Raw genomic sequence first — 26861 nt, 5'->3', positions numbered from 1 at the left:
TTCACAAGGATCTGAAACCAGGTGCCCCCCAGGGAGCTGAACTCAAGCGGCGACCATGCCGGGACCTCTGCATCCTCCTCAGGGGCCCCTGAACGGAAATGGGCTGACAAGACCGCAGGAGGCTGGGCTCTTGGAGCAGGGATCTGCTCTCCAAAACAGAAATAACCTCCCCGTTGGGGGAAGGCGGGGAGCCGTGATGAGGTGGAAAGAGTTCCAGGGCGACCGTGCACTTGCCAGAAAAGGAACCTTCTCCAAAGCAGGGTATTTCATGGACGCCATGCTGTGGGATGACAATAGAAAGACTGACTGATGGTGGGCCCCGTTGTCTCCATGAGGAGGGGCTGGGTATTGGAAGGACCAAGGACGCTTGAAGGAAGGGGCGCGCTGCTCTTCTGCTGCTCCTGTGGTCTGGGTTCTTGGTGGGAAAGCACAGAAACCTGCCCTGGGGGTGATTCCGAAAAGACTTCTCTGCTTTGAGATAGTGAGCAGTACAGAAGCGCCGAGAGCCCTGGAGGGCTGGGTTCAGGGCTGCGTGCCTGGACACTCTCCCACGGCCATGCTGCACAGGCCTGGAGAGTTCTCCCGGTGCCCCTCTTTGCGTCGATTGCCGGACGCCACGGCTGGGGGGGTCTGGGGAACCCAGGAGGTTCGCAGCCCAGCTGCGAGCGAGGCCGGGAGCGAGGGCTCTGCATTCGCAGCGCCTCTATAGGCCCTGCTTCCTGCCACGAATAAGCTGGGCAATCTGTCATTCACAGGATGGTGACTAACTTGTAAAGTAGCAAGAAAAAGAAAAGATGCTTCCCACTCTGGTCACACTCTCAGCTCCCCCAAGTCACGTTAACTTGACTTTTCACGCTTTGCTTCAAAGTGTGTATCTGCTCCTGTCTAACCTAACGCCACTCTCCCTAAAACCCTGTGCCATCCCTTCCCCAGCGAGGGAGAAACCCAGCCTCGTATCAGCGTCTCACCACCAAGTGCAGGACCCCCAGCCATGCCCATTTCTGCTCGGTGGAAGTGTCTTCAGACAGGGGAAGGGGCTTCGACTGCTGGGAATTCAAACAGTGATAGGCGACCCCAAACCAGGCGGATTACTGGCCTGACACCCACGACTCACTGGGAGTCGCTTTGGCTGCTTCCTAAAGACGGTTTCATAAACCTGTAAACACTGGTGGGTGGGCAGTTGTTCACTGGCCATTCCCGTCCTCACTTGTAATTCGTTTCTTCTCTAAGTCTCTTACTGTGTTTTCTGATCTTTGTGGCAAAAAAGGAAAGTATTGTACCATTAAGAAGATGCTACTTGAAAAAACATGTTTGGAGAGGTGGAGGAGCCAGGGTTTCCTGAGTGGCTACGTGCCTGACTGACTGGATGAATGGACGGATGGACGGATGCAGGTCCCACTAGGCTCCCTTGGGTCCAGGACAGGGTGGCACTCACCTTGTGCTGACAATAAACAAAAGCAGGGACTGTGCCTCAGCCATCGGGCTAGCGCAGGGTGGACACTCGGAACATGGCCTGTGAGTAGATTCTTACCAGCAGACTGGTGTCGTTTCCACCTCCATCTCTCCACTGGCAGGCAGTGAGCATTAACTGACAAATTAGTGAATTGTTTCGTGTGGGTGGGTGTGGGGTACAGAGGTTTTAAGAAATAATAATCAGTTTCTCTGAGACCAGGGTCATTTCACAAGCATTTTATTAATCAGAGGGCCATCAGCCGGCTCCGCCCAGGGAAACGACTGCCAACAAGAGCTTTCTGGACGCCAGGGGCCCACCCGGCCCCTGCAGGCACCTGGGGCTGCGGGGCCTCACTTGGTGCCCGCCTGCTGGAAGTACTTGTGGCAGGTAGACGTGAGCGCGGCCACAAACACGATGAACTCGCTGAAGTCCACCTCGGCGTCTCCGTTGGCGTCCAGGTCCTTGAGCAGTTTGTCCACGGCACCCTTGTTCCTTCCGGTCTAGGAGAAACAGAGGCGCAGGGTCAGCGACCGGGGTGCCTGCATGGGGCCTTGGCCCAGCCAGGAGAGGGAGGGAGCCGAGTGGGTGCCGCCCTTGCCTCCCGCGCCCGCACAGGCGGCGGCCCTGGAAAGAGGCTCGGGCTCCAAGCAGTTGGGAGCCGCCCTAATGCGTGTGACGGGACGCCAACGAACTGAGGGCCCGTCTAGGCCGCCTCTGAACTGCGGGATGCTGTGTGGGAGCGGGTGCTGGTTTTACGTGTAAGTTTCGAAGGGGATTGTCTTTGGATCATCGTATCATTGCTTTAAAGTGACGATGATTCCCGGAAACGCACGCACTCGCTGCTCTGTCCCGGGTGCGCTGCTGGCTCCAAAGCTCTTCGCGTTACGTTTGTGGAACGCCGGTCTCATGTCTCATGCTGCCCCGGGCCAGCTGCTTTACACACACCTGCAGGCCTCGCGCCCACCAGGCCAGGAGATGCACCGCCCTGGGTGCGGATGGAGGAAATAAGGCCCAGAGGGCCCGAGAGACGGGCCTGAGACACCTGGGAGAAGGGGACTCGTAGGGGAGACCAGGCCTGGAGGGACAGAGTCCCCACTCTCCCCTCTGCTCGGGCACCCGGCTCGGGACCCCGGGGCCCCAGGTCTTCTTTGAGAGGGCCGGTGGGGGTCTCTGAGAGCCTGAGCCCACTGTGTGTCAGACGAGAGCACCGTCCTCAGAAGGGACCAAGTGCCACCACCGTGCACATCCGAGAAGCAGCAGCAGGGGCGCCGGCGGCGCAGCCCGGGAACCGACATTCAGTGGTAAACGAGCAGCAGTGTGTCCCGCGGCAGAACACCTTGCAGCTGCCAAAAGTGAGCTTGAGGAGGCTTGTAGCCCGTCCGCCGCCCAGCGTTTAGGAATCTCTGAGTGTGCCTGGCACGGGGCTGGGGACACTGCTGAGCGAGTCCTTCTCCAGCTTGGCTGGGCTGCAGCATCTGCTGGAGGGCCCAGCCGCTACTTCCACCAAGTTCCCCGAGATTCTGACCTCACCCGTTTGAGAACCCCTGGCTTAGCCACGGGTTCTCCAAGTGTGTTCCGAGGACCCCCTGCATGAGGGGGAGTGTTCAATGAGCAACGAAGTTTCAGAATGTCTGCTGTAATAGTAAGTTCACAGAGAAACTAAATTGCATGTCAGCTCGCCCTTCATTCACATCCGCCTTGCCCTGGGGAGAAGGCTGAGCGGCAGAGGGAGGGGGGAGTCTGTGTTGGGGGGTTTCTTCCCTCCACGTTTCTGTATTTTTACATTTTCTACTGCAAACATATATTTATAATAGAGAACAAATGAACTTTATTTTTAAAAATATATCTTCATTGCATTCATATCTAGAAAAAGATAAATATACTGAAGTGCTCAGTATCCGTGAAGTGATACTTCGGGCTGAAAATGTCAGGCTTCCATACTCAAGGATCAGTACCAGCCCGGACCCCTTAGGGACAGGCAGGCAGGCAGGCAAGCAGGCAGGCAGAGTTTGGTGGGGCCGGGGCGGGGGCGGGGTGAGAGGAGGGGAGAAGAAGAGGAGGAGGGAAGTGAGGAAAGGGAAGTGAGGAACGTGGGGGAGGTGGAGGAGGGCAGGCCTCTGCTTACAGGTCCCTGGGGAGACTCCGTTGTGAGCCTCCAGGCCCAACAGCTCTAGGCAGACAGATGCCAGGACGGGACCTCCTCCCGTCCCTATTCTGGTCAGTCCCACTAAGGCCAGGTAACGCGGGACGACCTGGGGATCAGGGGAAGGAAGGAGGCAAGCAGGAAGTGGAGCCGGGATGTTTGTGGCCTGGAGCCTTAGAGAGGGACAGTTCCCAGGGACCAGCAAACCTGGCCTCAGAGACGGCCCTGGATTGGGTCCCTGTGCCCCATCCCCCGCCACTCAGGTTCTAACCCCACTCTCCCCGTGGGCCCCCGCAGAGAATCTGGGTCACAGGGAAATTGGGGCTCCAGGTCCATGCTTCAAGGTTGACCTGGCCACATCCTTTCCCTGCTCAGAGGCCCCAGGGTCCCCAGCCCCTGGGGCAGCAGATCCACTCCTAGCCTCAGCCCGCCTGCTCTACCCCTGAGGCCACTCTTCAGAGCATCTGGGTGTTGACCCTTTCCGTCCCTTCTGCCTTCCACACCCTCCTTTTTTCTCCCCCCATGCTCCCTGACCCTCTGCATGTTCCCCCATCAAGCCCACCCTATCCCCCATCCCGTTCCCCAGGGCCCTGTGCCCGTGGGCCCTCACCTGCAGGAAGCCCGGGAGCTCCTTCTCCATGAGCGTCTTCAGCTCCCCCTTGGTCAGGCTCTGCTTGCTGCCCTCGGCACCCGAGTACCGGGCAAAGACGTCGATGATCATGCTCATGGCTGTCTCCAGTTCCGTCATGGTGCTGGATTTGGACCCACCTTCCTCCTGGGGGCTGGCGTGGACCCACCTTCCTGCTGGGGGCTGGCGTGGCTGAGGAAATGTCCCACGGGAGGCGTTTTGGCCTTTATAAGGCCCAGCCTCATATTGACACAGAGGGTGGGACAAACACAGCTGGACTGTTCGAGAAACCCCACCCCTCCCCAGTCTGTGTTGCCCAGTTCCGATGAAAGGCATTGTTGCAACTTCCTGGAACCTTCCCCCAGCCAGGCTGGGGTACAGGATACTTGGGTGAACCCACGCTCTACTGTGCTTCCCCATGTCTTGGGGTCATCACTGAATTACAATGGTGTCCCCCATTGTGGCGGACAAGTCGGGTCTCTGGGGTAAGTGGGTGCCTGGTGAGTGTTTGTTGAGTGAGTAATGAATGAGTGGACCTGTCCCCTCCCGTCATCTGGCCCTTGTTCGTGTGGATATCAGATGGGCCTCTGGCACTCAGTGGGTGGACGTGAGAAAATGCCATTTGAGTGAATGAGTGTTGGAATGAGCAGCTGAGCTAGTGTGGTTCAGCACCCAGCTTATACCTCTGCCCGGGCCCGGCTCCCCAGCCCCGCCGCAGTTACGGGCGTTAGACAACGCCAAGGCTCCTCTGGGGGGCCGCGTGTGTCAGGATCGCTCTGAGCCTGGGGTCTAAGTCAAGTTCGTACCCCTTTCCCTCTCTCCTCTCCCCCAAGTGGTGGGCACGTGGAGGTGGAGTGTTTGTCGCTGGGAGGGCCTGCAGGGCCCTGGCTGCCCAGTGTGGATGCCGAGGGAGAGCCAGGCCTGAACCCTGAGGTCAGGGTGGGCGGAGATGAAATCAAGCCACGTACATAGGGCGCTCAGCACCAGCCCGGCACAGAACAGGGGCAGCCGCTCTTACAAGAGCCAACTGTCCTTTGGACACATTGCCTTTCTCCAGGTTTCCTGCAGGGGAGGCTCAGTGTGGCCCCGCTGGTGGCCATTTGGGGAGCAGGAAAAGGTCAGCTCCACTTGCTTGGGTGCTGGGCAGTTTCATTTTAGGATAAGATTCCATGATTCACGTCCCCACGGAGCCCCCCAAGGGACTCCATTAATAGGGACCTCATCAGCACAACAAAAGGAGAGCTCACCTTGGCAGGCTGAAGTGCTGCTGAGGTGTCAGGCACTTGAAGCCTTCACAGCTGTGGGAGGAGGACCTCGACATCAGGTGGGAGCCGCTCCCCAGCCCCTGAAGTCTCCCACCAGGCCAGGGCTGCCCCTGCTGGAGTGTCTCACTCGCAAGCCCTACAAGAATGGGTGCCGGCCCCTTGGGTCCTCCTCAGGGGCTGGGGCCTCATTGCCGAGAAAGGGTTCTAGACGATTTCTTGTGTCAGAGCCCCCGTTAGAGAAAAAATATTCTGACACTTGTTAAAACGAAAGGAACACAATTCAGGACTGTTGCAGCAGGAGTCATGACCTTCGAAATAGGGGCGGGAGACGAGGCTCAGCTCCGAATATGACAGGGACAGCGGGGCATTTATAGCCAAGGAGCAGAGTGAGGGAGTCAGTGGATGGGGAATTACTAAGAGGAGACCTCAAGGGTTGGGGGACTCTTGCTAAAGGCAGGCCCAGGACTTACACATCAAACGTGGAGGATGAGCAACCTGGTCAGCTACGGGGGGGGGGGGGGGGAGGCGGGCAGTGGGGAGGTGACTTAGCAATTCTCACTTCCTTCTCCCTTGGCTGGGTTAGGCAGGCTGCAGACGGCCCAGGGCTGGAGGATGAGGCTGAATCGTAAAGAGGGCTGGGGGAGCCTGACTGCGGTTTGGTCAAGGGCAGTCCGTCAGACCCGGAGGACAGCTTCCGGGCCCTCTGGGTGAAGACCGGGACAGAGAAGGGCCAGGCCTGGGGCTGCCTTCATCGTGGCAGCTGCTTCGCCTGGGCCTGGCAGGGTGGCTGGCGTGCGCAGGGGAGGTGCTGCTGAGAGGGCCTCTGGACGCCCGGGGCGGCCCAGGGGACGGGCAACGCCTGCAGGGACCTGACTCACGGCAGGCATGCTCACAACCTACTCCCACCTCTTTGCTAAAAAAAGGATGCATTTTTCCAGAAAGTTTTCCTATGAATGTGTGTTTTCTCCAAAGTTTCGTTTTCAGACTTGTTGCAAAAGTCAAAGCAGGCCCTTTCAAAGACCTCGTTAGGTGGACATCTTTGTAGGGATTAAAAAAAAAAGGTGCCCTTTTCACCATTGTTAGCCTGACAACTGGAAACCAAGGCCGGCTGAAGATCACTAAGCGCCTGGCCTGCATCATCAGACAGCCTCTCTGTGGGCAGACAGCGATTTCCTAGACCAGGCCTTAACTCTTGTAGAAATTTAGCAAAAAGTCCACTTATCTGGAAAGCTATTTTCTTCCCAGAAGGAGATTATGAATTGCATGATGCAAAAAACGCTCTTTTCTGTCCCTGACCAGGTTGGGGTCATTTTTCTTCCCACCCTCAGACCTGGGCACCCCAGGGTCGCTGGGGCTAGGGACCCCTTTATAGCAGGGGGATTCTGGGGCTCCCAGGGTGATTGTCCAGCAGTCAGTGTTACCACACAGGGCAGAGGGCTGCGGTCAGGAGGGACGGAGGACATGGAGGCCTCGGTTCCCATCCAGGGCTGTGCATCTTAGGAGGGCCTCCGGCCTTCCCCTGCAAGCTCCTGCTCCGTCACCCACAGACATCTGGGTGTGGGCCCCCCTTACATCAGAGGGAAGGTGAAGAACTCTAAGGACAAGTGTCCTGTGCATTAAACAGGTAAAGAGAAAAGGCAAAGAGGCCCGGGAATCACCCCCCAGGAGGCCCTGCCCACTGGACAAAAGGCCACCGCCCCACCAGAAGCCCACGCGCTGCTCTACTTTGGCCAAGGGGGATGGGGGGAAATGTCTCTTGGGGGTCCAGGCCTGCAGGGGGTTGGGAGGTTTCTGGAGAGGCACAGTGTGCGGTGGGGCAGGCAGGGCATGGCCTGCCCTGGGAACAGCTCTCTCCTCTCCAGTCTGCGTGGGAGGAGGCGTTCTGAGAAGGTCTGTGCTCAGCAAGCACAGAGAAGGCCCCTCGTGTGTGGCCCCCCGCAACAGAGAGCCCAGCAAGCACAGGCCCCAAACCACAGTGTGCTACAAGTTCCTGTGAGTCACCCAGGCCCCTGCGCTGGGCTGGGGGGTGCACCATGGGAGAGACTTTAGCCCTGACCTCTGGGGGCCAGCCAGAGACAGGCGGCAAGGGGAGGTGACAGGGAGGGGAGAGGCAGAGTGGCAAGGAGACCCCGGGCCAGAACAGCCTTGAAAGCTGAAGCCGAGTCTGGAGAGGTAGGTGGGCTTGTAGGAGACGGCGCTGCAGGCCAGGGGGCAGCGAGGGGGCAGAGGCAGGAGGACCTGACATCTGGGGAAATGGGAAGTGGGGTGGGCTAGAGAGGGGAGAAGGGCGGGGACCAGGAGAGGCCCTGAAGGCTGGCCTCCTGGGGCCTTTCTCCTAGGCCTGGGCCTCGCAGGCCTGGCTGCCCAGCCCAGCCCCTGGGCTCCTCAAATGCCAGCTGTCCGGGCCCACCCACCCAGAGCTGCCAATTCCCTGAGCTGGGCTGGCCCGAAGCTTCCCGGGCGACCCTGCCGTGCAGCCCAGTGGTCCGGAGGGTTTCGGCTGGGAAGAGACATGGTTGGATTCGCCTTCTGAGGTCGACTCGGCAGCTGGTGTGAGACATGGATGAGGATGGTGAGGCTGGAGGCAGCGAGCCAGCAAGGAGACTGCAGGGTAAGGAGCCCTCTGGCCACACGACTTCAGGGCTCCTGCAGCCACCTAAGGACATCTGGGAGTTGGTGGAGGCCTCGCCAGGGAGCAGAAAAGAGAAGGAAGAGGAGGGGGCCTCACCATCCGATGTAACCTCCATTCCTTGCAGAAGGGGAAATTGAGGCTCGGAGTAAGGACGTGGGTGAACAAGCCCAGGCTCGCTGACTCCACGCTCGCTGCACAAACAGCTCCGGGATCAAACTGGTTTTGTCCTTGATAATGCCTCAGACAAATATTTGATGAGGGAGGAGGTTGAGAGCTGAGGAAATTAGTTTCTCAGGGACCAGCTGGATGTCAGAGGGCAGGTGCCACAGAGCTGTGAGGGCAGGGTTGTCGTCTCACCCTGGGCACACAGCTCTGGGGGATGGGGGCAGTGAGCCCTGGACCCAGCAGTGGCCACTCGCAAACCACTTTCTCCAGGCTAGAAGGCTTAATGGCTCCATCTCCAGTCTCCCCGGCAGCTAGGGGCGCCCACACACCACAGTTCTGGTCAAATGATGCTTCTTTGGGGCTACGGGAGGCTGGCCTTGCTGAATACAAAGAGGCCGTTAGCCCTTCTGCTTCTTCCTTCCAGAACCCTGGAAACGATGTCCAGAGAAGCAGCGGCTATGTTGCAACCGTGTGGCTGTGGCCGTAATGGATTGTTGCTTGTGACTGAGAGCGTTATTCCAAACTGGTTGTGTGAATTTCCAGGGGCTACAAATTGCCACAAACTGGGTGGCTGAAAACAAGAGAAATTAGTTCTCTCACAGCTCTGGAAGCTCTAAGTCCGAAATCAGGATGCCAGCAGGGTTGGTTCCTTTTCGGGGACTCAGAGAGAGAACCTGTTGCATGCCTCTCTCCCGGCTTCTAGTGGTGGCCCGAGATCCTTCGAGTTCTTGGCTCGCATCTGCACCGCTCCACGCTCCGCCTCTCTGGCACGCGGCCTTCTTCTCTCTGTGTCTGTCTATTCTTGAGACACCAGCATGTTGTACTAAGGGCCCCTCTAGTCCAGCATGACCTCACGGTAACGTATTGCATTCGCAGTGACCCTGTGTCCAAATAAGGCCACATTCTGAGGTTCTGGGAAGGACATGAGCTTGGGGCACACCATTCAATCCAGCAGGCTGGCGCAGGCCTCGGTTACGCCATGCAGTCGCTTGACAGCTGCAGAGCCACAGCTTACTTCACTTTGATTCCTGCCTGTCTTTTATTTGCTCTCTGACGTCTTGGGTGAGTTCTGTAACCTGGCATCAATTTTCTGTGAAATGGTGGCAATCATCGCCGCCCTCAGAGGTGGGAGGAGACTCTAAGGTGCATCACATGCAGGCTGAGCTGCAGCTGAGCGTGTGACCCCTGGCAGGGTGTCGGCCACCCGCAGCACTCACTTCTGGCCCTCTCCCCTTTTCCTTCCACGTCTCCTAGCTGCCTTCTCTCTACCAGATGCTCTAAGGCAGAGCTGCATCTGGTCCCCCCAATCTAGACACTGAGAAGCAACAGACAGTGACAGTACAGAGCGGTGAGTGATGTGCCAGAGGCCTGTGGGGGCCCCACAGAGGGGCTAACCCAGCCAGGAAGGTCAGGAAGACTTGTGGGGCAGGCAGTACTTAAGATGAGACTTGATGAGACAAAGGGGCTTATTCAGATGAGTGGTCTTCAGAGTGTAGTCCCCAGGCCAGCAGCATCAGCATCCTCTGAATTAGAAACCCTGGGGCAGGGCCCAGCCGCAGGGCAGGCTGGGAGATGGGGTTGGACAAGCCTTCCAGGTGACTCTGATGCATGCTCCAGTGTGGAACCACTTGTCCAGACAAAGGGAGGACAGTCTCACGAGTGGGACCAGCCTGTGCAAAGGACCGGAGCTGGGAGAGAGCATGGCGCATCTGCAGACCAGAGCAGAGGCAGGGGCAGAAGCTACAAGGACGCAGCTGAGTGGAAGGCAGTGAGGCTGGCCGGTGGTCAGGAGAGCTGAGTAAGGAATCTGCATTTTACCTGAAGCTGGAGGTCTGCGATTCTGGCCTCGTTGAGCTGAGTCGTGGGTAGAGTGGCTTCGGCCATGGCAGTGAAATCTCAAACGCTGGCAAAGGGCCTTGATGGAGGAAAGGAGCGCGCCCTCTCCGAGAAGATGCAGGTTGGATAGTGGCTTCCCACTCTCTCTGTGGGCCCGGAGCTTCACTGCAGCCCACATGCGGGGGCCTCGCTGCCGGCCTGCTCGAGCCACGCCTTAGGAAACCTTTGCTGAATGTTCTGCGAGTCAAGACTTCCAGGCGAGAGGGTCTCGGAAAACCCATGACAATGTGGGGAGCTCAGAATAAGAGGCCAGGCCGGCTGGAGCGGAGAGCACTCTGCTTTGAGGACCCCTTTCCATGTGTTCCAACCCAGGCCTGGCTGACTCCAGACTAACGTGTTATCCTCGAAATCTCCTCTCATGGGAAAACTCCTGACACTGGCAGGAAGGCTGCCCCACGATCTGCATTTTAAGCAGCACAGGGGGTCCCAAAAAAGTGCCCCAATGGTGGCAGGAACCCGGCCCCTGCCCGTGGTGCAGGGCTGCCTGGTGCAGGGCTTGGGGCAGGGGGCCTGGGGCCTGCCTGGCCTTGGCCCACTGGGCACTGACCTGCAGAGTGACCCTGGTGAGTCCCTTCCCCCTGTCAGACTACTTTCTCCATCTGTGAAACCAGGGGTTCAGATTAGACCACCGCCAGGACCCTGAAGCCCCAAAACCACATTCTCAAGCTGAGGTGCCCACATTCCTTGGGGTGCACGATGCACGCTGGGTGTACTGGAACACTCAGGATTTGAAAAACATTTCTGTTTAGACTGAGAACTCACAGGAATTTTCAAGCTAAAACAGGAGCCCTTGTAGTGAACGCCTGTCTGTAGCCCCCATCTCCCGGGCCCATTCAGTCGGTTCCCGGCAAACAGTCCTCGCCAGCCCTGCCAGGTGGCCGGGTGCTCTGCAGGACCAGTGGGAGCTAGTCTCCGTAGTCCCCTCCCCTGTGGGTCTTGGGTGACCAGAGGGGAGGCCAGTGTGAGAACAGAGAGGAAGAGGAGCTGAGAGGTGGAGGGAGGGAGGCTGGGAGCTCGCTGAAGTCCTGTGGCGTCTGAAGTCAGCAAGTCCTGCATTCGCTGCCTCTCCCCTCACTGCGCCTCCCAGCCTCACTGGGGCCAAGCCCCCTGGGGTGGGGTGGGAGGAGCCGCTGGGCTTGAGTCCGGTTCTGCCATGTACTGCCTGGGGGCCTCCGTGAGCCCAATTTTGTCCTCTGTGAAATAGGATGAAGTATCACGCCAAGGGCTGCGGTGAGGAGGAACAGTGTCCCAGGCACAGGCTGCCCGTTGACAACTGTGATGGTTAACGTTACATGTCAACTTGGCTAGGCTATCGGCCCAGGTGTTTGGTCAAACACCAGTCTAGATGCTGCTGTGAAGAGAGGTTTTTATTTTTATTTTTATTTACGTATTTTTTGAGTGAGATCAGCCCTGAACTAACATCAGCTGTCAATCCTCCTCTTTTTTTGCTGAGGGAAGACTGGCCTGAGCTAACATCTGTGCCCATCTTCCTCTACTTTATATGTGGGATGCCTGCCACAGCATGGCTTGCCAAGTGGTGCATAGCTCTGCACCTGGGATCTGAACCCTTGAACCCCGGGCTGCCGAAGTGGAACATGCGATCTTAACCGCTGCACCATCGGGCTGGCCCCGTGAAGATATTTTTTTTAGATGTGATTAACATTTAAATCAGTGGACTTTGAGTAAAGCAGATGACTCTCCATAGCGTGGGTGGGCCTCATCCAATCAGTTGATAGCCTCAAGAGAACCGACTGAGGCTTCCAGAAGGAGGAAGTCTGCCTCAAGACGGCAACATAGAAACCCTCCTGTTTCCAGCCTTCAGAACTTGGACTCAAGACTGTGACATCAGCTCTTTCCTGGATCTCCAGCCTGCTGGCCTGGCCTGCAGATTTCGGACTTGCCAGCCCTCACCATCATGGGAGCCAATTCCGTAAAGTCTGTGTGTCTGTCTCTCCCTCCCTCTACAGGTTCTGTTTCTCTGGAGAAGCCTGATTAATACAACAGCCAGTGGACTGAATCCAGCCTATAGACTTTATTGGCCAACATAGTGTTAAAAAAAAGAACGTTATTAATGTTTAAAATTGGGAGATTTCATCAAAAAGAATGTGGACTCCTAACTTGGAAACGAGACAACGAGACCAGGACTGCGGGCACGCAGAGCTGAGCAGCCCAGCCTCCACCCGCTCCCCCCGCCTGCCCCAGGGCATTGTGTTTTCCCAGGATCAGGCCAGCTCCGGGCCCAGTCCACGTAACCTTTGGAGAGACAGATCCTCCCACTGAGTGCTGGCCACATGGAGCATCAGATCTGGTCCCTGCCTGGAGGAGGTGGCATGGCATCCTGTCAGGAGGACCAACACATCAGCCATGTTCAGAATGGGGGCAGAGTGGGAGAGAAGCAAGTGAGGCCTGGGGTGCCCTGAGCACTTGCCGCCCCTCCTGGGGACACCGAGCCAGGGACCGGAGCTTCTGTTCATGGGAGGGCTGCACTGGAGACGCCACCTCGGAGCTGGGGCCACGCTGTGCTCGCTCCTCCTCCTCCCTGGACTCTCCAGGGGTCAGCCCTCCAGCGGGAGACAGAGGGGCTGAGGAAGGAGGCGCGCCGCCGACCCCAGGCCCAGTGTCCTCAGCAGCCCCTGCCCTGTCCTCCTCATGCGAGGAGTGTGCGCAGGGCAGCGCCGGGAGGGGCTGGCACCTCCGCTACTGTCTGCAGCCCCGGTCTCACCCATGGGGCCGGCGCCTGCCTCACAGGCCTCGTGAAGACACAGTGAAAGTCAGTGCCGGGACTGTGAGCAGGGACGCAGCAGCTCAGCACTTCACTTATTCCCAGGAGTGCAGCAGCCGCTCCGCCACAGCCACAACCGGTACCCTCTCCCTCCCTCCCTCCTTCAAGGACTCCCTCGCCAAAGGGGCTGAGTGTTTTCAAGACTGCTAATGTTTACCTTTAATCTTCACTTCACTTTTTAATTATTTCATTTAAAAATATTTATATTATTTTAGTATTATTTTATTAGTTTTTTAAATATAGGGAAGTGTAAAAAACAAAACAAAAAATGGACCCTGACCTTCCCACTCAATTGTTAATTGTGACATTAACCATTAGATAAAGTGGCTCCTGAGTAGGTTTAGAAAATTCCAGCAAGACTAGAAGGCACATGATGAGACTGACAACCACTGCCCGACCCAGCCCCTACTCCAAGGGAAACACCTATGGCTGCTTGCGATTCCTTCCAGAAGAATGTGCACGTGGGCCCCAGCTTCTAGGAATCGGCATACGTATGTGCAGCATCTCCTTCCTTGTCAGGTCCGCGAGAGCCATCGCCATCACCCCTCTCTGCAGCCTGCTTTTCCACCTAACCCCTCCCGGCACGCTCCCCTTCACCACAAGGCCACCTCGTCCTTCTTCTCGGTCCCTTTGGCAAGAACACCTCTCTGAGCAGCCTCCTTAGCTTCTCCAGCCTCCCTGGAGAGCCTCCTTCTCCACTGTCGCTCGTGCCACAGTACTGCCCCACCCGTGGCCTGGGAGCTCTGCAAAGGCTGGGGGTGAGGGGTGCAGCCCTCCTCTGAGTGCCAGAGCCCAACCCAGGGCAGGGCCCCCTTTCCTGGAGCTGTGGGTGGTGTCAGGGCAGGGCTGGAGACTGACATCAGAAGCCAAGGCTGAAGGGATCAGGGTCAAGGTGAGGGCCAGGTTGAGCCACAGGGCCAGCATCCTGTCAAATTCTGCTGCCCTTGCCAGGCTTGCGGAGCTCTCTGCAACTAGCTGAGGCGAGCTGGCTAGTGTTTCCGCGATTAAAAGTGGTTCCCCAGGTACTTGGCTGTAAAGATTTAAAACCAACAAACTACTTCCTTGTCCCACCACTTCCCATCCTCCACCCTTGTGCTCCAGCTGCAAATGTCTTGGCCTTCTTCCATATTTGACATCGTTTCATTGTCTTCCAGCTTAAGGAAGATGTTTGCTGTAGATTTTAAGTGGATGCCTTTATCCTCCTACTGTAAGCACACGTTTTTAATGGGTGTTGCACTGGAATGCATGAAATGCTGCTTCTGCGTCTTGTAAGACCTTCGTGTGTTTTTTCCTCCCTAATCTGCCAACGAGGTGAACTGCAGTAATGGACTGCTGTTTACTGTGTGGCTCCTTACAAAAAACGCCTGCTGACCCCGGCCTAGGGCGAAGTTCCCTCCAACTGAACAGATCTCCCAGCCGTTCTGGAAATCAGGCAGGGCTGAGCATCCCCACGTTAGGGATGGGCAAAGTGAGATTCAGGAACGTCTGGTGCCTCTCCCAGGGCCACACAGATGCAGAAGCCACGACTGGAACCAGACTCCTCTCCTCCAACCCCTCAGGGCCAGAGCCAGAGCCTCCAGGAGAATGTGTGTAAGTGCGTCTGGGATGACGGCCAGGAACGTGTCCTTTTAGCGAGCTCTTCCCCTCTTCCAGTAACAAAAGAAACGTTTTAATAATGCAGTAATTAGACATCTTGGGGGGGCCTGACTGGAGCGTCCTAAGCAGATTACTGAAAATGCTGGGGAAACTCCCCTGACTGGTCACTGAGGAGAACTCTGGCTCCTCGTCCTGGTGAAGTGGGACACGGGGGCCACAGTCCTCTGAACCAACCTTCGCGGAACTTAAGCAGCACATAGAATGGTTCTTCCAGAACACCAGTGCACCAAGCATCTCTCTCCAAGACGGGGCACTGAGAAGGCTCCGGAAGTCCTCACCACCAGTCTGTGCTCCCTGGGAAGCGCCTTGAGAGGCAGGCCGCCTGGGTTCAGAGCACACGGGGCAAGCACGTGGCTATCACCAGGGGCTGCCCTTCCGTGGGAGGATGGGAAGGGACAGACTCGTGGATGTGGACTCTACACAGACAAGCTCTGCAGCGAACACGGGACTCTGGGAGCTCGGCTAACAGCGCGACCTCCCTGCCGTTACGTGCTGGACCTGCCCACATACTTCCCCGCCAGCACGCCTGCTGGGCATCGCTGGGGCCGTTACAGCCTGAGACCGCTGAATGGGGTGAGGCTCTGAACTGTCGGCAGAGGGCTGCTCAGGGGCTGGCGGTGGCTCTGAGGGGGCACCAGCACTGCTGGGGAGCTCAGGAGAGTGGCTGTTTGACCAGAAATCTGCAGCGCTGCCTTCTTGTGTGAGCATTCTAGGCCACCGCCCCAGGAGACCTGGGGGGAAAGGGCCTGTGGATCTTGGTTTTTAAACCCATTATTATCCAACACAGAATCTGAGAATAAAGGAGATTGCTCCAGGAGGGAGAGGGACCCAGGGGCCATGGAAGGGTCAGTGGGATAGGACAGGGTCCACCCTGGGGTGCACCGAATGAGGGACACCAGGCGTGCCTAAGCTGGGCTGGAGGTAACTAGCACTTGGAGTTCAGGACTCCTGGGGGGAAGCAGGGAGGGTGCTGGGTGTTGGGGAAGAGGCATTTGGACTGTGGCTGGAATATTCCCAAAGGAAATGTTCTAGAAATGGGGTGTCAGCTGGTGCGCCTCTGGCTGTTGGCTTCAGAGCAAACCGGGGGAAGCTTACGTTAACTGACAGCCAGAGGCGGCTGGAACACTTGAGTTCTGAGGGGGCGAAGAGGGAGGCGGGAACCTGGCATGGAGAGCCCGGGGGGCAAACTGCCGTCCAGGGCTGTGCCCGGCCTGCAGCATCCATGTGTCATGCCACACCAGGTTGGTCCCATCAGTGGGTGCCTATCTCCATATCACACATCATCAAACTGAGGAAGAAACTCCCTCCGGCCACCTCTCCAGGCACCTCCTTTCTGTGCTCTACTTCACAGCAGTATTCCTTCAAAGAATGCTGCAGGTTTTCTCTCCATTTTTACCACCTTTCAGGTACAGTGGAGCGTCCCAGTCAAAGGAATCAACATGGGCAAAGGCCCTGAGGCCCTCATGTGCTTGTCACGGTCAGGGAACAGCAAGGCAGCCTTTGTGGCCAGAAGCAGCGAAGGAGCCCTGAGGAAACCAGGCTGGGAGGCTGCAGAGGTCTGCTCACTCCGCACTTCGCAGTCTGCAGCCCACACTCTGGAGTTTGTTCCGAGGGCCAGAAGAGGGAGTGACAGCTGAATTCTTAATAGATGCCAGGAAGGTACTGAATAGTATCTTACAGGCACCGAGAGAGAACATTTGCCAACCTAAAATTATAGACCCTCACAGCTGTCTTGCAAGGGAAAGGGCACAGTAAAGCCAGGGATGTTCACCATCATCGCTCCCCACAGGTCACCCTGGGACACGGGTCCGGGGGGGCCCAACGACCTCCGAGGGAGGAAGACACGCAAGGGAGAGCCGCGAGCAGAGATCGACAAATGTGTGGGTAAATAGAAACAAAAATGGATTAAATAAAACAATACTTGTTTCCAAGGTGTCAGCTCAAAAAAAAACTATAGCATATCAGAAGTTCTTAGATCCTTACGTGTTCTGGGAGGAGGGTAAAGATATTGGTAAACTTTAAATTTTTCCTAATTATGCCTGTTAAAATTTTGAGAATAATAAAGGAATAGAAAAAGAATACACAACTTCTAAACTAGTACGGGGGGGAGAAATGAAAAACTCTTAGTTCATAATAAGGCAAGAAAGGAAGAAAAAAAAGGAAATGGAAAAAGTGGGATAGGTCAAAATAAGATGGCAAAAATAAATCCAAATATATTATTAATTATAATAAATGTATAAGGATTAAATTCTCATGTCAAAAGACAGACTGTTGACCTGGATAAAGAAGAAAAAAAATCCCCAAATCCAGCTGTATGTAGTTTACAAGGAACATACTTAAAACATAAGGGCTCAGAAAAATTGAAAATAAAATGGTAAATGATTACAGGGCAAATACTATCCAAAAGAAAGCCGAGGTAGCTTACATTGGAGCAGACAAAAAGTAGTACTAGAAATAGCTGCCTACATAATGACAAGTTTTAATTCAACAGGAAGAGAGTACATTTCTAAACTTGCATGCACTTAATCACGTAGCTTCAAACTGTCTCAATCCAGAATCGAGTTCAACAAACCTCTCTCTGGGCGACTGACACTTGAGCACACGAAAGGACTGCATTGTCAGCCAGGCGTGACTTCAGGGGCCACATCAAGGAACCCCTCATTCATTCTTTTCTGATTCTCAGTACTTCTGCAACCATGACTGTGGGAGTTAAGCCAAGTGGGTGAAATGTGTGTGACTTGCCGGACAGTGAACAAATGACAAGACTGACTCTTTGCAAAACCCAAGTTCAGAACGCCTTTGATCCCCAAGAATTCCGTTGTGGGTGTTACCACACGACTATGGGGACAAAGATCAAAGATGAATTTCATTTGTTCAGTAGCCTCTTTCTAGTTGTAGAGAATGTCTCAGGGCCTCTCTCTGAAACCCAGGCATCTTCTGCTGCCTAATGAGACTCTTAGTCCAAACACAGGACCGAACTGGAAGTCCCAGTGTAGCTGGACCATAACATTAAATTCCGAAAGACTATGAGAGGGCCTGGGACACCTGTCCTCACAGCTCTGCCTCAAGGGGCAGGGCTGAAATTGTCCAAGAGGTGGCTGGTTACTTTTTATGAATCTGAGACAAATGGAATGTCAAAGCCTCAAGGAAGCTCAAAGACAAGAGAGTGCAAAACCGTCCTCTTATGGTGGCCCAGAAAGAGACAGTCACTTGCTTAAGGGCACAGAGTGAGCAAGCGACAGAGCCAGGAGTGGAACGGGCCCTCCTGAGCGCAGCCCATGCCTTCCGTGCCATCCACTGTCTGTTCTAACTTCAGCACAGTCAGGAGCTCTTTCTCCCTGGCGTCTTCCCCTTCTCTGGGCTCAGACAGCAGATGTTGCACTTTGGATCCCAAGGCGCATATTTCACGCACTTGGCTGTCACTAGTTTACCATCATAGTGCCCAAGATCCAAAATGCCTTCATCCAAGGGGTTAGCTTAGCTGAGGAAACGTCCAGATGGAGAGACCTCAGTTCTATACTGACGCAGGACGGGTACCAGTCGGAATGGAAACTTGCACAGACCCTCTCCTCCCCCTTGCCCGTCTCTCCATATAGCTTCAGTCATCTAACACATGGTCTGCGATCCCTCTGGGCAGCCTTCCCCGTTCCCTGGCTGGGTTAAATACCGCCTCCATGCCCCCAGCCCCTGTACTTCCTCAGTCTCAGCACCTCTCACTCAGTGTGTGGGGCCTGTTAAGCTGGCCACCTCACCCACTAGGATGCAAGCCCTTTGAAGGCAGTGACCGTGGAAGAGGTGTGGCTACAATGTCTAGTCCAGGGTCTAGCACAGATTAACCCTTCAATATATACTCAAATGTGTGAATGAATGGGTCAGTGACTGTCACAAGGAAGCCAGCTGCTCTTCTGTGTCCCAAGGACTTAGTACATCACCAGCAAAATATGTGTTGAATGAATAAGTGAACAAACACATACGCGAATCCATTCTATGAAATCGGCTGGACAGTGCTTGCTGGAGACTTAGAAGACATCTGGAATGTGGGATGCCTGCACTTGGGCTCCCTAATCCCACCCAGCCTGGCGGGACTCCTCACACTTCTCCTCGGGCTAGAGATGGTCTGTCATGGCCGATGCTTCCTGGAACATCCTAGAGGCCAGAAACTCAATCCTGTGCTTGCTGCTGCATCCCTCTCTAGAGGGCTCAGCACTGTGGACTGTTATTTAGAAAACTGCCAAGGACTTGGCTGCTGAGAGAAGAGGCAGATGGCACAGCAGGCGCTGGCTGAAGTTGTGGGAAGAGCCCTGGCACCACTCAGTCCAATGCTCCCGGGCAAGTTTCTGAGCGTTTTTTCAGCCGATTTCCTCACCTGAACAATGAGGATAAAATGACCTCTGAAATTTGGGAAAATTAGATAAGGTATATTAAGTTTCTAATCCCGAGTAGGTTCTTGTAATTCAGATGTTTGTTTTCTCATTTTCACACACCCAATGTCCTGCTGTTGGCCAGGAGCTATAGGAACTCAGCTGTGGGGCAACAGCAGAAACGGGATCAACGCATGCCGGGTTTGCTCTTGGCCCCTTGCGTGACCTTAGAATTTGACCTACTCCATCCCACTCGTATCCTAGAGTGACCTTCCTCTTAGGAGTGTGCCGAAAGCAAAGGTAACTATCCCAATGATAATTATTTTAAAAAGGAAATGTATTTCTTTGAACTAAAATCACGTTCACCTTAACAGACACACCATACTCAAAGAAAGGGATTCCCAAAGAATTTCCCTATCTCCACTCCTTGCCCTGCTTCATCTGACGCTGCTGCAGTCACCCTTGGTCTGGCCTCTGGGTACAGCCAAGAAAGGGACCTCAGAGGCTGCCACTCCTAGACAGGGGATGTGCAGACCCTCAGTCCTCAACTCTGGCACCCCCAGCCCTGTTAGGCTGCGTTTACAATGGTCCTGGGTATTATGCGCTGGTTAAGCTATGGCACAAGGTACAATCGGCCTTCTAATAAGCAAGGACTATAGACCTGAAGGGGAGCGTGGGGGTCGGATCTGAAATTGGTGGCTGCAATGCCAACACTGTCAGATGTCACGAGCAAGTAAAGGAAGCTGAGGCAGGGAGGGGAGTCGGGTCCTCGTGTCCCTTCTGTAGTTTCACCGGTGATACTGCCAACCTCATTTCACACCCTTGCCCGGACCATCTTCCACAATGACACATGCATTTCCTAAACCACAAATATGAAAGTGTAGCTGCTCAAACCGTTCCATGGCTCCCCAGTACTCTGCTTCCCAAAAGTTTTCAGCAAACCACCCTTAACCTCAGAGGGCCCTGCTGCTCAGAGTGTGGTACCCGGACCAGCAACACAGGCATCACTTGGGAGCTTGTTAGAAATGCAGGTCAGGTCCTTAACTACAGGATCGAAACCTGCATTTTAATGAGACCCCAGGGGTTCACAGGCACTTGTAAGTTTGAACAGCACTGCTCCAGGGCTCAGGACAGCCAGAAGCAGCCTCAAGTGGGAGACTTCTTCAGCCAGTGGTACGTCATTTTAAAAATTAAAAAACATTTTTCCTGTCAAGCATCCAAAAAGCTGACTATTCAGCATGCACCAACATATCCCTTGGCATCAGGTACTCTACAGCATGTCTAGATACAGCTCGGAGCACAGAGACCCCAGCTGGAGGAGCACAAACGCACAGGATCAAGTCTACACTCCTCAATGTCATGCCAAGATCTCCACAAGCACACCTCCTACCTCCCTCATTACCTCCTTGTCCCTTCCAACATCCACAAACCGTCTCCACCGCGCCACATTTCTACCTGCTGACAGACTCCGGGGTCAGTTCCGGACTGTTCCCTGTGCCTGGAGTGCTGTTCAGGAAGCTGTGCTCATGCGTCCAGGTCCACACGAGTCGCTAGGTCTGAAAGGCTCTGTCAAACTCCCTGCCGCTCAGGCGACTCCCACAAGTGTAAGCACAGGGTATGCGCATCTGCCTGTGGCAGTCCTGGTTTACACTTGTGGCCCCAGACTAATCACCAGGGCCACCTTTCACTTTCACAACTGCCCTGGTTTGTTTGACAAATGATGTGGCTACACTAAACAGGTGCTCGGGTCACGAGCCTCAGAACCACGGTTGAGTCCTTACACATCCACATCCCGCCAGCACCTAACGCAGGCCACACTCACCAGCACCTAGTGACCACTTTGCCCCAAGTGCCCCCAGCTGTCTGCGGGTTGCTCCCCTATTCTCATCCTTGCTCTGCCCCCAAGTGTCAATTTTAAACATAGCAGCCCCTCAGCCTCTTCCTATGTGGTCAGATCCTGTCACTCCTCTGCTTACACCCTCAAGCTGCTTTCCATGTCATTTGGAGGCAGAGCGATTGTTCCTCCTTCTGACCTCACTGTCTACCACGTGGGCCTCATGCTGCTCCTCACTTCTTTATCCTGTTTCTTCCACCTCCTGGAATATTCCTTCCTTAGATATGCTTGTGTATATTTCACACATCCATCTTTGCTCAAATGTCACTATACCAGAGATACCACCTGACCATCCTCTATAGAACGGCAACGCCTCCCCCCAACACCCTATCTTCCAACACCTCCATTTTTCCTATGGAACTTACCACTATCTGATATATATAATTCTCTTTCCTGCCTTCCTGCAGCCAGGCACTCTGAAGCTTCTTACAAACATCAGATCCGCGTGTCCCAGCACTTTGTCCCCTGATGTGCCCAAGCATCTGAAGGCACTCCATTCATGCGTCAAATCAAAGACCAGCACTAGCGGCACCAGACTGTAACTCTGCATTTACAGGTGTGTCTCGACCCACTAGATGGCCTCTCCTGGAAATTCCTAACACCCAGCAGAGTCTGGAGTAGCATGTGCTCCCAGGGAAGGCTGAGTGACTGAATGAACTTTAGCTCCCTGCAGGCAGGGGCAAGACCAGACGCTTTCCTGAGGCACCCTCCTGCCTCCTCCTTGCTCTTTTTACAGGCACTGCAGATCAGACTTCCCTCTGGGCTACAGCTTTTGAACTCGTTCCTAAATCATAAGTATTAAACTTCCAAGTGACAATGATGACAATCAAGGAGAAATTTTTATTCTGAAAAAAGTTTATTTATCTCACCTTTTCCTGGCCAAGTCAATGGCTTCCGTCATTTGCACATTTTAAAAACTGGCTTTCAGCATTGGTTTTTCCAGGCAAATGAATTTCATCATAACAAGTTAGATTCTGATCCCAGTCCCTATGAGGTCTGCTCTGGTGACAAAGGCGAGCATCATCTGAAGGTGCCTCGTGCTATCACTTTGGGGCCCACAGTGGCCAGCTCCACGCTGTCCTCCCCAACCCCCCAGACCCTTGCAGGGGTCGTGCACATTTTGCCAGAGAAGCTCCTGAAGTGCTTTACTGTATTACATTTAAACAGTTTACCCCAAGTCAGCAAATACATGTAGCACCTAGAACTCATCCCTTGTCCTAGTTACTCACCAGACAGGTTACATGATGTGCACCAGTTAACATGCCACAGAAAAACTACATTTCTGAAAAAAAGAAACAAAGAAAGCCAGAAGAACACAGCTCTCCTCCTCAGATCTGACAGACTGCAAAACCCCAGAATGCATACACCCTCCACCCTCCATGCCCAGCGGTCCCTTGGGCCTTCTCAACCTCATCCAAAGTAGTGGCATCTGCCCCCTGGATGGGGTCTGGGTTCTTGCGACAGCAGCTGCAGCCAAGTAGTGTCTTCTCTCCTGCAGAACTCTGACCTCAAGTCTCTCATGGGTCCCCAAATTCCAGTAAGAATAAAAAAAGAGCAAAGCACAACAATATACTTCCAAATTTTAAAAATACAATTAAGTGACAGTAACAAATACGGCTACACAACGGTTTACAATCTAGGCCCTATTCCTTTATGTGAGAATATCTAATTAAAAGCTGTCTTTCCCAAACTGAACGCACCTAGTAACCGAAATCCAGATTGAGAACAATAGTAAAATCATCTACCAGAATAGTACTGGAGATTCAGTGTTTCACATGGCGAAAACGTAGACAGAAAAACACGGGAGAGAAAACGACAAGCTCTCTCGGTTTCAGCCTCTCCAAGCAGTCAGTCCTCCTTACCAGCTGAATGGAGTCCATGAGTGGGTAACCTGGGGTAAAGTGGGGGAAATTCATCATCTTAAAGTAAATTCTATGACACTCATGTCCTGGGGTCAAACAAATAGACCCAACCACCCGTGCAAATGGCACCCCCTGCCGTAAGGACGTCTGAAACGCTCCAATCTCATCACAGCATTTACACGTTTCCATCCTGTACTTCTGCTTCAACACTTCTCTAAAGCACACCCTCTTCCTTTTTTTGGCCTGACGGCCTAGAGTTTCACTCTAGTGACTGAGCTGGTCCACATTCTGCAAATATTTTCCCATAAGTGATCTTTACGCTTTTACCACATAACAAACTACCGTCTTCCAATCACCAACGTTTAAAACACGTCGTCTAACCTAAAGGCTTAGCGCTGTCTTGTCCCCTCATCCCCCAGCCGCCTCCCACCGCCCAGAGTCGATGCACTTGGACGCAGGGCACTACACACGACTCCGCAGCAGGCCAGCTCCCCGCGACCCCTCGCCGACCGAGCCTCACCGGCCCCGTCCTTCAGCCGCACCCGCAGCCGTCGATCTGCCGGTGGAGCTCCACGAGCCTCTGCCCCATCAGCGCCGCCTCCGCCGCCTTCCTCTCCACCTTCTCGCACAGCCTCATCACCCTCTCCTCCGCCCCGGCGCCCACGGCGCTCTCCTGCGACGCCTCCACCTCGCTCTTGAGGGCGTCCAGCAGGCTCTCGATCTCCAGCAGCTTCCGGCGGGCCCGCAGGTGCGCGCGCACGTGCTCGCGCTCGAGGGCGGCGGCGTCCCGGCGGGCGGCGTCGAGCGGGGGGTTCGGGAGCGTCTCCCACTCCCGCTCGGGCTCCCGGCCGTCGTCCGCGTCCACGGGCCGCATCGCGCCGCCGCCGCCACCGCCCCGCGGCCCGGTCAGCGCGCCCGAGAGGCCGGCCGGCCGCCAGCGAGCGCCGAGCGCAGCGGAAGCGCCACCGTGACGAGCAACAGGTTCCCCCAACTTTTCGCAGCAGAGACGGCGTCCAAAATGGATTCGCAGCCCTCTACCAAAGCTCGGCTTACTTGCGGCTTTTTTACGACACGCCACAGTTCCTTTACGGCCACGCAGCTGGTGGGACCAAAGTTTCGGACGCCCGCCCGCCGCGGCCGTGCGCGCACGCGCACACATCTGCAGGCGCGCGCACCCCGTACCGGCTCGCGCAGTCCCTCTGCTCCAGCGGCCGGCTCCCTGCGGGCTTAGTGTAGAGGTTGTAAGGCTTCTTGAATTTTAAAGTCGGCTTCTCTGCTGTAGTAAATAAAGTAGCTTACTATCAGCACAGCGCTGACTGCGCAGTGCTCTAAGCTCTTGACCTTCTAAAGCATAAATCACGGAATTACCGTGGTATGTCCGAATCTTTTAGCGCACCGAGAAACGAGGTGGCTTGCCCAGTGTCAGGATTTCAGTCTTGCGCAGTTGAAAACAGATGGTCTCTCGCGTTGAGGCGCTAAAATGGACCCGTGCGGACGTGAAGAGGAGAGGAACAGATTCCTCCTTCAGGACGAACTGAACTCGCTCGATGTGTGAAACGATGTGCGAGTGTTCTCAGGGCCGACGTGCTGATGGGGACAGAGCCCTCGTTCCTGTCGGAGGCATCTCCCACAGTCCTAGGGTTAGTGGCTTGTTTCCGCCGACCCTCACTCTGATAGTACCTTGTACCTGGAGCTTGTTAACGGACTTTCCTTCGCTCCTTTTTCCTTTGCCTATTTGTTAGCCACGACTATGAAAGCTTCCTTCTCCTTTTCAGCAGAGGAAAGAGAAATTCAAGGGCTACTTGAATTTGTGCTTTTCCTGAGCTGCAGTCCCAACAAACCCCAAATAAACTTCTTTTTGTTAAAGTCTGTCAGAATTTACCTCATAATTGGTCGACAGTCTAGGCCAAGGCTGTACCCACCGGCCCATTTAGAGCCAGTTCGAACAGATCCCATCTCTTATCAACACAGTGATTAAGGATTGTCTTTTAGAAAAGCTGCAAAGTCACCTAGCCAGGGCATGCGCAGAAGAAGAAATCGTGGCCCGAAACGACCTCAGAACCAAAGATCCTCCTTCCCCCGCAACCCAAGGACCGGGAGACGACCGGAACTTGAAAGCTGGACTCTTCAGAAGCGAGGGGTCCCTCATTCAGGAAGATCCAGTGTTATAATTCCTTCCCCACCTCATGCAAAATTTTTAGAATGCCATCATTATGTTCAGAACCTCATCATAAATGGTTAACACCTCACCGTAAATGCCTGAAGCCCACCAATCAAAACCTGTCCCACCAGTGTTTCCGGGTGCCAACCTGTTCTCCCTAACCTCGTACACTTTGCCCCAAATCCTGAATCAGGGAGACAGAACTGAGGGCATACGCCCCCTGTCTCCCCGCAGGTCCATCTTGCAGAATAAAAGCTGATTTCTCCCCTCCAAGGCTGATGCCATAATTAATTGGCAGAGAACCCCAATTTTGTGCAGTAACAAGGCCATCCTCTTAATCACCACTCACTCTTGCCTCTTGGGCAGTTACCTTCCCCAAACACTAGTTGAGAACTTGGATGTCCCAGTGCTGATGCTAATGGCCCTGTTCTCCTTTTGTCTAAAGGGTAAGTTTCACTCTGCCTTGGATTTTGGTTGCATGTCTGCAGCTCGCTTTACCAGACTGTAGTGTAGGTCTGATTCAGTCATGTTTCCTCAGCCCCACCTAGCGCCGAGTATGTCTTTGGGGAATAATTTTGAAATAATTCATTCTTTACTGGGCTATATTAGCACCTCTATAAGAAAACAGGCCCTGGGGGCAGGTACTTAGTCCTTAGTCCTCTATTTCCCAACAAGCCGCACTGGGCTTGGCATACAGCAAGAGCTCAGTAAGTGTTGCTTTAACATTATTTCCCAACAGGTATTTTTTTAGGCACCCCCTATCTTGTTATTGTGGCTGGATGATGCTTGTTCACACTGTGTACTCTAGCAGGAAATATTGGGGATACCCTCCTTGTTGGTTAGCCAGGGGTCACTTTCAGCTCCTATGGCTGTTCCTTGTGCATGACCCCCTCCATCTTCAAAGCCAGCAACATATGTCAAATCCTTTTCATCCTTTGACTCTCTTTGACATCTACTTCTCCTAGCCAGAGAAAATTCTCCTTTTAAGGAGTTCACATGATTAGATTAGATGTATCTGAATGATCTCCCTTTTGCAATATAATGTAACATAATCACAGGAATAATACCAAGGAGCCAAGATCATGACGGGCCATCTTTTTGTTGGTGGTGATGGTGAGGAAGATTGTCCCTGGGCTAACATTTGTTGCCAATCTTCCTCTTTTTGCTTGAAGAAGATTATTACTGAGCTAACATCTGTGGCAATCTTCCTCTATTTTGTATGTGGGGCGCTGCCACAGCATGGCTTGATGAGCGGTGCATAAGTCCATGCCTGGGATCTGAACCTGTGAACCCCAGGCCACAGAAGCAGAGTGCACAAACTTCACCATTATGCCACCAGGCCAGCCCTCTGTGGTGGGCCATCTTAACATTCTGCCTACCACAGGCTCCTAGGAATCCTAAGAAAGTGCTCTCACAGCAGCCTGATATGACAAAAGTAGCATTAATTAAGTCTAGAGAGCTAAAGTATCTCAACAAGAATTGTCTGGCTTTTGGTACATGAGTGGAATGGAATAAAATACATAGGAACCCCACAAAATTTTTGAGGCAGCCATATTAGCAAAAATACTGCCAGCCTGGATGAAAAGAGACTGAGACTGTTCAAAATGTAGAAAGACTTCTAGACTCTCAATTTTCTACCAGCAGAAAGCAGGCTCAGTAGCCAAAACTAACATGTTTTTCAATGCCCTCCTCAGAAGTGGCCAAGGAGTGTGGTGGAAAAGGAAGAACATCACAGACAAGCATTGCGGAGAACAACGCACAAGGGCAAGGGTCTGCAAACTACAGCCCTTCAACTAAGAATGGTTTTCACATTATTAAAGAGTTGTAAAAAAAAGACGAAGAACAGGATTATGTGACACAGACTGCATGTAGCCCACAAAGCCTAAAATTTTTTTTTCAAATTGCATTTATGTACATTTTTAATTAAATTCTCCCAATACCCTAGTAGTGAGACGGGTATTTC

General features: G+C 54.1%; 3 protein-coding genes across 5 annotated transcripts in view; all 3 read right to left on the bottom strand.

Annotated features, from left to right (window-relative positions):
- Positions 1-1674: 1674 nt before the first annotated feature.
- On the bottom strand, positions 1675-4432 carry S100P (S100 calcium binding protein P). Its single transcript, XM_046655708.1, has 2 exons — positions 4207-4432; positions 1675-1953 (listed from the first exon to the last, which is right to left on the bottom strand). Exons 1-2 carry the CDS (start codon positions 4342-4344, stop codon positions 1804-1806), a joined length of 288 nt encoding a protein of 95 aa, XP_046511664.1. The 5' UTR covers positions 4345-4432; the 3' UTR covers positions 1675-1803.
- A 17280-nt stretch (positions 4433-21712) lies between these two features.
- Positions 21713-24967, bottom strand: LOC124237551 (putative MORF4 family-associated protein 1-like protein UPP). 3 transcript variants are annotated; one of them, XM_046657316.1, is made up of 3 exons: positions 23280-24967; positions 22738-22766; positions 21713-22389 (listed from the first exon to the last, which is right to left on the bottom strand). In XM_046657316.1, the coding sequence occupies exons 1-3, from the start codon at positions 23894-23896 to the stop codon at positions 22286-22288; spliced, it is 750 nt and encodes a 249-aa protein (XP_046513272.1). In that variant the 5' UTR covers positions 23897-24967; the 3' UTR covers positions 21713-22285. The 3 variants fall into 3 exon arrangements, with proteins under 3 accessions (XP_046513272.1, XP_046513273.1, XP_046513274.1); XM_046657318.1 differs by having other exon boundaries at positions 22279-22389; positions 23258-24949; XM_046657317.1 differs by having other exon boundaries at positions 21713-22766; positions 23280-24959.
- The window catches only part of LOC124237552 (putative MORF4 family-associated protein 1-like protein UPP), a 29096-nt gene continuing 23947 nt past the window's right edge, over positions 21713-26861 (bottom strand). The window contains exon 2 of the mRNA XM_046657319.1: positions 21713-23252. The gene's annotated coding sequence lies outside the window, so the exon portion shown is untranslated. The remainder of the gene's footprint in view (positions 23253-26861) is intronic.

This window comes from Equus quagga, chromosome 3, assembly GCF_021613505.1.
Source record: "Equus quagga isolate Etosha38 chromosome 3, UCLA_HA_Equagga_1.0, whole genome shotgun sequence".
NCBI lineage: Eukaryota > Metazoa > Chordata > Mammalia > Perissodactyla > Equidae > Equus > Equus quagga.
The sequence above is the reverse complement of the archived record's forward strand: the minus strand, read 5'-3'. Positions and strand labels throughout refer to the sequence as shown.